Raw genomic sequence first — 9,424 nt, 5'->3', positions numbered from 1 at the left:
TAGACATTGTCAAGTTGAATGTCAAGTTTTAGACATTCACCTTGACAATGTCAAGCTATCCTAGTAAGCTTTTGCTTAACTAAAATTAATTCCAGTATATTGAATAACCATTTTTATAGTTATAATAAAACTTAAAATTACTAAAAATTAAATTTACACTTAATTATAAAAAAAAAATCACAATCAATTACCATTAGAGATGAATTATTTTTTTTCCCTAAATTTAAGTTAACATTGGAATGAGGAATTGAGGATGTCTTATTTGTGGTTCCACCTAGGAAACACACACAACACAATTTGAGAAGCTCTTACTATAATAAAGGAAAGATCCCTTTCTGGGAAAGCCTTCTTTTTGGTTGGTCACACACAAAAAAAAAAGATAGTTTGATGTCAGCCTGATATTACTAATGTGACTTTAAATATCAACTACACTACCGCGGACAACTTAAAATTTCGACGGTAACAAACAGTAGAGAGAAACAAAACAAATTTGACATGCCCATGTCCAAGATCAAATTTGACATGCTCTTTTCAACTGCAATAGAATACTCGAAAGCAATTCACACACTTCAGTGAAACCCGGTGAGGCCATTTGAGACTTGATACATAATCTACAGAACAAACCCCGTCCCCTTGTATCTTTCTCAGCAAACAATTCAGGAAAAATATTTTTGATATTCATCATCGTATTCACTTTATTCACAAGTCCATTGTTTGATTTACGCAGCCCACCCCATGTCAATATCTAATATTCAGGACTGCTCTTATCTTCCACACCTCGTCCACAACAAAGCAAGACCAACATCCTATGTTTCAATATAAAATAAATAAATCAATTGGACGCAGATCACATAAAATGCCAAAATAGGACACTATCTAGCTTGTCTAGTATCTTGCTTCTAAATCAAAACAAAAATTCCAGCAACATATTCATAAAAACAGAAGGAAACTACAATATTTGGAAACTGTTGTCTGCTCATTCTATAACATCTTAAAAATTAAAGCTTCATTGAATCCATGGACTGGAAAGACCACTGACACCTTACATAGCGACGAAAGCCTTCTTTCCACCGCCACCTGAAGAGCCAGCTGGGATGACTTTAAGGACATTGAACCTCACTGTCTTTGACAATGGCCTGAAAAATAAAAGTAAAAGCTCCATTATAATGAATACAGAAAACAAGTTATCCAAACTTTTTAAAGATGAGCAATCCTGATAAATAAAATGTATTACCTGCATTGACCAACGGTGACATGGTCACCTTCCTTCACACGGAAACATGGGGAAATGTGAGCTGGAATGTTAGAGTGCCTCTTTTCGTATCTTAAAAAAAAAGTTCATCATCTAGGGTTATTACACGGTTTCATGAAGAAGTACAAATCAAAAGGACGAAGCAAAAAATTGCAAACCCACCTTTGATATTTCTTCACATAGTGAAGGTAGTTTCTCCTAACAATGATGGTTCTCACCATCTTTGCACTGTGACAAGTACCGGCCAGAATACGTCCCCTAATAGAAACGTTGCCAGTGAAGGGGCATTTCTTGTCAATGTATGTTCCTGAATGAAAAACACCAGAAATTTCTCAATATTTGTTTAAAATAGATTCAAGACTTTAAAAACATCTGCCAAAGCATTCCAAAACATAGTTGCTACTTTCAAATAATTGCATTTTGAACTGTCTAAACCGAAGTAGATCAAGGCCCATTCAAGGGAATTTGCACAAAGCATATGGTGGTGTTTAAGATTACCCTACTACTGTATGTAACAGAGCTACTTATCTAAAATTGTACAGGAGACCTTATAAAATAAAGACTATTGTACATGTGAAAACTTAAAATTTAACAACGGAGACTTTTACTATTTCAGCACAGGCAAGTGTTGTTCTGTGAATTTTGAGCATCAGAAACAATTAACTTACCCTGGAAAATCCCGTGTGAGAGAGGGGGTTGGGCTACTTCAAATCCCTTGGATTCTCACACAGGAATTCCCACGGTCAGTGTAGAATCACTATTTTAGCATAGTAACAAGGCTAGTGGATCTCTTAGTAGATTATAACAAGGCACATGATTTTAAACAGAGAAATAATATATCAACAGTTTCAATGCAAAAGAGATACAAATAAAAAAGGTTGAATCTGTGACAATGTCCGTGACCTAGAGACGGCTGAAATGAGCCATTAAGGAACCACATATGACTTATCGCTCACACAAAACTTATCGTTCTCCTATACGATCCGATTACTATACTATGTTCCTTCCATTATTGATAAGCTAAAAGCTCTCAATTAATCAAAACAGAATAACAATGAAAACAGACTAAATATTGATGAAATGCACTGTACAGGTGAGATGGAGTTAGTAGACGTCTGGCTGCTACCAATTGAAAAATCAATTGGTTTTCAATGTGTGCATCATTGGTATATACAAGAGGAAGGATAAAGCCTTCGCACTCAATAATCCCAATATATGCTATCTCGGAAACCAAGAACAGACGCCACTTATTACCAAAAATAAATCAAATTTCTCCTCTTCAACAAACAAATCCATTTACTCAAGGCTCAGAACAAACCTTCAATAGCTTCTCTGGGAGTCTTAAATCCCAAACCAACATTCTTGTAGTATCGGTTTCCTCCCTTTCCAGGACGCTTTCCCTTTCCAGATACTTTTGAGCTACACAAACCAAATCACAGAATCAGTATTCTACACAAAACTACCAAATCATCAAACAAAACATCACTAAAATGAATTCAGTTCTTATTCTCACCATTGGAACACCTTAAGTTGCTTCAAATAAGCCTTCTCCGTCTGCAAACACCAAAAAAACACAAAACCAGTTGTAAACATCAACATTCGCTTAGACGTTCAGCTAATGCACTGTGTGGATAAAAATTTAAAGGGATCATCAAACTTAAATATATATACTAATCAAAATTTGGGCACACGTGCTTATAGCAGTAATACCTGCGTGATTAACATTAGATGACTATTGCAAGTAATTCTACTAACAGGAAAATTATTCAATTGCTTAGTTAAAATCAACAGACAACAAAGAAGATCTACAACCTTAAACAGAAAACAAACACTAATATACATTCATCAACTTATTTCTTAGCTAGCTACTCGGTATTTTCACATATTTTCTGAAAAATAAGTTTTTTTCTCAACTTTAAGTTTGGTTCATTAACTTAGTATTTTTAGGTTTACACATCGATAATCAAGTAGAGATGCTCTATCAGTTCAGAATCTAGGGTTTTAGAAAACCAAAATAGAATCAAAACGAAATGGAAAATCCAGATAGAGTAGGTTTGGAGATGAAGGCGCTGGGATTGATGGAAGGAGGAAGTACCTGTTCAGCCATGGTTAAGTATTCTTCTTCAGAGGCGAGTGGGAGGAAGAGAGACGAGAGTGCTTAAGTTTGATTCTTCTTCAGAGGCGAGTGGAAGGAAGAGAGACGAGAGTGTTTAGGAGAAAACCCTAATTCTAGATTATGATAGGCTGTGAGGCGATGTATTTTATGTTAGGATAGGATGGAGGAAGGAGTTTATTTGAATTGTTCCTGGCCGTTTGTGATATGTGTTTTGATACGTGTATGGACAAATCTTAGAGACATCGAGTTATCAATATTTAGTGCTCAGGGGTCATTATATGCCACTAGATGGAAAATGAGCTCTGGAGATTACACAACTGGGTTGAAATCGAATTATTAGGCGGGCATTGGGCTGAACCCTGAACCAAGAAAAACCGAACTCGACATCTCTAAATTGATGTGTTCAAATTACATTTGTAACGAAATTACGCTGTAAAGAAAAGAAAAAATGGGTCATATTCCCAGAAAACCTTAAAATTCGGCTCTAATGGACTGCTAAAGTATTGGGTTGGGTGAGATGGACGGGAAGAAATTAAACCTAAAATCGACAACTATACTCTTGATATCTCTTTCTTTTATAACACCTCAAAATCATTGAAAGATCTCATCCACATATCCTATCTTTCCACACCGTCTCCCCCTTTTCTTAAGTCCCCACGAACAGCGAAAACCAAAAAGTTCAGCTTTCTATAAAATCTTAAAATTCTCTACAATCAACACCTTGTTTCTCTCCATAATCTCATTATCATCCTCCACCATTAACATCAGGATTTCACCACACCATCATTAAAAACTGATTCCAACTTGATTTCTCAATTTTAATACCCTAATTTCCTAATAATTTCCCAATTTCATTATTTCAGAAGAACAAGAAGCTGAATTAGGTTCTAATCATCAACATGACTCTTGATAATCATAAATTACGTAAGTTTTCAAACCCTAAATTTCTTTTTGATTATATTTTCTGAACGACGTGACTTATATATGTACTATCTAGTTTAAAATTGGTATATAATTTAGTTGTTGGTGTACCTGTGTACATATGATTTTGCTGATTGAATCAACAATTGGTTGATTTTGCGTTCATCTTAGTCTCGCTTGTATGGTTTTAATTGAGGTGAATTTGTTTTACTTGTGTTTAATATAGATGAAAGAGGTTTCATTCTTTTTTAAACTGGGTTTGATTTGGTTTCACCCATGTTCAAACTAGGATGAACATGGTTTCATCTAATTTTAGATTGTGCTAAATTTTGTTTCACCCTTGTTTAATCTAGGATAAAACTGGTTCCATTCAGTTACAGATTAGGTTGAATTTGGTTTCAGACATATTTAAACTAACATGAAACCGGTTTCATTTGTGTCACCCATGTTTATTCTAGGGTGAAACTGGTTCCATTCAGTTATAGATTAGGTTGAATTTGGTTTCAGACATATTTAAACTAAGATAAAACTGGTTCCATCTAATTTAGATTGGGTTGAATTTGATTTTACTCATGTTTAAAATAGGATGAAACTGGTTCCATCCGTCTTTAAATTGGTTGAAACCGGTTTCATCCTGTTTTATTTGAGTTGAATTAGTTTCATCCATGTTGAAACTAGGATGAAATTGGTTTCATCCAGTTTTAGTCTGGGTTAAATTTGGTTTCACCTATAAGTAAACTAAGATACAATTGTTTATGTTTGATATTCTCAAAAGGAATGGAAAATTTTGCTTATATATAACTATGTCATTAAGGTATTGCTAAATTGCAAATCTCTGCAAATTTTGTCACTCATGTATGAAATCTATAACATTTTTCCTCAATTGCAGGAATGCTAACAACATCTGAAGTCACCTCTTCAATGTTGATATGTGAAAAGCGGGGGTCTAACAACCTCACCCAATATTTCGATTAGCAATCTGTATGGACTAACTCCAATATACTTTCAAGAGAATCAACTAGACAGTTAAACTCAATCTTAAGAAAGATATATCAAAGAGTTAATATCTCAATTTCTCGATTCAATCCTTACTCAAGCAAACAGAAATATGCGAGTCTAATTGAATGCAAGAGAAATAACTTGTATGGTACCAAAGACCAATATCCAGGATCAATCAATTTCAATCAACAACCAAAGGTTGGATTTACCAACTGATCAATTCAACGCACAACCCGTGATATTTATATTATATAATTCCTTCAGAGAATATAGTAAAGTGCTTTTAGGAAAAACAATGGTGAAGTGACCTCCCTGCTCCACTGGATACCATAAAAATTGAATGTTGATCAATAGAGAGTTACTACTTTACTTAGCAGTGGCCTTAGAAAGATTAGGAAGGATTGGGCGACGAAATATGAACCAGAGACTTAATCTTGATATACCTCAGAACAATACATTTTTGTTACCACGAGATGTATTGGCAGCGGCGGATCATTTGATCGGAATGGAATTTGGAATGGGTACACTTGACGATATGAATCACTTGAAAGGAAATTGGGCAATATTGCCTCTATACTATGTAAGAAAGGGGATTGGATCAACCCCGGAGTATAATAAGCTGGGATGAGAATGCTACAGCTACATCCGTAGTCGAAAAGACAGAGCAGTTCTAAGGCTTCTACCTTTGAAAAGAAGGCAGTTCTAGGGGTGATGAGCCCGCATTTCCTTATATTTTATTATCTACTATTTTACTGGAGTAAACATATGAGTTCAACTATAACAAAAACGGATAGATAGGCTTAAGCTGAGATTGTAAAAAGCTATCTCTGTCTTTTCCTCTCCTCATAACCCAGTAGCGAAAGTCTCTTCAAAACTACCTTAGACGCATGTTCTTCATTCAAAGTCACTTTATTGTAAGAGATTAGCTAACACCAATTGGGACGATAAGGTCATTGAGCATAACATCAAGCAGGGGCTTTCCTTGGAATATGAGTACAGTTGGGTTGGAGGATTTCGCGTAAAAGCGAATCCAGCCCATGATACTCCCAAATTTGAGGTTCAAAGAAGTGAAAGAGATCTCTCTCGGTTTGCTCCTTGCCCTAAAAGAAATTTTTAATGTAATGATCTGCCCCTCTCTGAGGATGCAGCTGAAAATATTGGAGATAGCGAGCGATCTGAAGGAATGGTCCCTGCCGGGGATTCCTCTCAGTTCTCCCTTTAAAACACCAACGGTAGATAGGAACCGAACAAAATATAATACGGAAAAGAAATAACACAGACACCAGAAGTTTTGTTAACGAGGAAAGCGCAAATGCAGAAAAACCCCGGGACCTAGTCCAGATTGAACACACATTGTATTAAGCCGCTACCGACACTAGCATACTACAAACTAACTTCGGTCTGGACTGTAGTTGAACCCCAATCAATCTCACACTGATGCAAGGTATAGTTGCGCTCCTTAGGTCTCTGATCCCAGCAGGATACTACGCACTTGGTTCCCTTAGCTGATTTCACCCACAACTAAGAGTTGCTACGACCCAAAGTCGAAGACTTTACTAAACAAATCTGTATCACACAGAAAAGTCTACGATAATAGATAAATCTGTCTCTCGCAGAAATACCTACGAGTTTTGTTCCGTCTTTTGATAAATCAAGGTGAGCAGAAACCAATCAATAACCCGGACTTATATTCCCGAAGAACATCCTAAAATTATCGATCATCTCACAATAATCTTAATCGACTAGCGAAACAAGATATTGCGGAATCACAAACGATGAGACGAAGATGTTTGTGACTTGTTTTATATCTTGCCTATCGGATATATCAATCTCAATCCAATCTTACGATTATACTCGTACGATAGATACAACAAGATCAGATCACACAACTACAAGAAAAGTAGTCTGGTCTGGCTTCACAATCCCAGTGAAGTCTTTAAGTAGTTAACGTACAGGGTCTTGAGAAGAAACCTAAGGTTAAAGGATAATTGACTCTAGCTAACAAAACTAGTATCACACAGGAGGTGTGGGGATTAGGTTTCCAGTTGCTAGAGTTCTCCTTTATATAGTTTTCAAATCAGGGTTTGCAATCAATGTTAGCTTAGTAACAAAGCATTCAATATCCACTGTTAGATGAAAACCTGATTAGATTCAAGCTAATATCTTTCAGCCGTTAGATCGAATCTTATCTTATTATACACAAATGAAATGTATTTCATTTAGGTTTGAGTAACCGTACCTAAACGTGTACACTTAGTTGGTTCACAACAGTTAACTAAATGGTTAGCCATATGAGAACTTTCATATCAAACATATTCAACTACTGGTTGATGAGTCCTTAAGACAGCAAGTCTTTGTGTGGTAACTTCTTGATTGATCAGTTGAATAACATCCAATTTCACAATTTCAGATTTATTGTATTCTCCTTATGTTAAGTTTTGTAAATAATTAACGAATAACTTTCATATTTTTTGATTTGTTCCGTGATAGCATGTATGGTTGTCAACTTTGAAACATTAATTAGTTGCCAGTTTTGATCCATGTACGAGAGAGTTCTCAGTTTTGAAACATTAGTGTCCAGTTCATGAACATTTAAGAGAGAGTATACAGTAATGGGCAAACATTTTTAAGAGGTTTAAGGGTAGTTTAGGAAAGAGTGTTTAGTTTATTTACATTTTTCTGAGCAGAATATCCAAAATGGATAATAGGAAAGTATCTTTTTAATCTATGGGTATTTAAATAGTATCAAACTTTATATGTCTTTTTCACCCAGAAATTGTTGTTTAGGGTTAATTGATCAATTTTGTGTAAAAAAAGGAGTTTTCGATTATGATGGTTAAGTGAAGAAAAATAAGGTATTAGTGTTTTATGATAAAAATAAATAAAATCACATGGTGTTTTATGATAAAAGAAGAGGAAATCATGTTGCCTTTTATCAAGAACCCGAAACTCATCCGGTAAAAATAAGCTTTGTCGAGCCCCATCATGGGTCTATGGGTCATGCGTCTTAAATCTGGACTTTGGAAATTTATGGGCGATCAAATTAATATTTATCCTTGAAAGAGCACAAATTTCTCGGTTATAAAATCAAATTATTTGTTTATATATGTGCAAAGTAATTTTTGAAATCGTATAGAACTAAAATGCGAGAAAATCCTCTACTCTGACAAATTTGATAGTGTTTTTGATGTGGATTATCGTTTGATTTGGCCATGTGGAACTAAAATCTCACATGTCGGTATTAAGTTAATTAAAACCAAACAATGATTTCCATATGTTTGTTAAAAGGAAATAGAATCTGGATTTGAATACGTTTTTATTCATCAAAGATGTTGTTTGACATTGTTATTGAGTGCATATGATATATGTCTAGTCATGATTCAACGCACGCGCCCACTTCCAACATTTGTCCACATCAAAAATTTATCCATGATTATTATATGTAAGCATGTACACTCTTACTTTGACAGTTTTAGAAAGATTAATGAAATATGTAAGAAGAAACCAAAATCACACTGAGACTTAAACCATGATTCACAAAAACAAAGTAAATTTAGTGAACAAAGTTGTCTTACAAGTGTTCATGGGATCTGTAGCAATGCCAAACATATTTTTGAAAATTGTTTATGAGCATCTGCTTAGTTCTTCACTGGGTAGGTATATGTAGGGGCACACATACCTATAGACCAGTTAATGAACTCAGACTGCTGGGGTAGGTGTACTAGGTATGCATACCTCTAGTCAATCACGAATTCAGGCCCTTGGGGTACGCTTACTGGGAATGCATACATCATTTCAAATCACGAACTCATAACCTTAGAGTACACGTACTACGTATGCATATCTATCCTGTTCCGGAACTCAGGCGTCTAGCGTATGCATACTGGATATGTGTACCTATCATGTGTCTAGAATTTCAGCAGTTCTGAAAACTGTCTATAAACGATTTAAAACTTTCCCAATCGCCATAGATAATAAATATCATCGCGAGAGCAATTTCCAAATGATCAAGTTGAAAAGAAAATAGTTCATGAACGATAAACTGTTCTTAACCAAGGTGGTCAAGGATCTAGAAAATTCATTGCTTGAATAATATACCGAGAGATTTATCAAGACAAGCTTGACTCAAAATTTCT

The 9,424-nt window shown here is 35.2% G+C and overlaps 1 protein-coding gene across 1 annotated transcript; it reads right to left on the bottom strand.

Moving 5' to 3' along the window:
* Positions 1-793: 793 nt before the first annotated feature.
* Positions 794-3,501, bottom strand: LOC113282228 (40S ribosomal protein S11-like). Its single transcript, XM_026531207.1, has 6 exons — positions 3,348-3,501; positions 2,766-2,806; positions 2,571-2,671; positions 1,415-1,559; positions 1,235-1,324; positions 794-1,136 (listed from the first exon to the last, which is right to left on the bottom strand). The coding sequence occupies exons 1-6, from the start codon at positions 3,357-3,359 to the stop codon at positions 1,043-1,045; spliced, it is 483 nt and encodes a 160-aa protein (XP_026386992.1). The 5' UTR covers positions 3,360-3,501; the 3' UTR covers positions 794-1,042.
* Between the last annotated feature and the right edge of the window lie 5,923 nt (positions 3,502-9,424).

The sequence above is a fragment of the Papaver somniferum genome, chromosome 5, assembly GCF_003573695.1.
Source record: "Papaver somniferum cultivar HN1 chromosome 5, ASM357369v1, whole genome shotgun sequence".
Taxonomy (NCBI): domain Eukaryota; kingdom Viridiplantae; phylum Streptophyta; class Magnoliopsida; order Ranunculales; family Papaveraceae; genus Papaver; species Papaver somniferum.
This window is presented reverse-complemented; position numbering and strand designations above follow the sequence as displayed.

Bases quoted from the DNA above. Each gene is read 5' to 3' on its own strand.
- LOC113282228 (XM_026531207.1), bottom strand. The intron at 1,560-2,570 runs GTTTGTTCTGAG...TTTTTCATTCAG, and splicing joins TCCCAGAGAAGCTATTGAAG to GAACATACATTGACAAGAAA. The intron at 1,325-1,414 runs GTGGGTTTGCAA...TTTTTTTTTAAG, and splicing joins TATGTGAAGAAATATCAAAG to ATACGAAAAGAGGCACTCTA.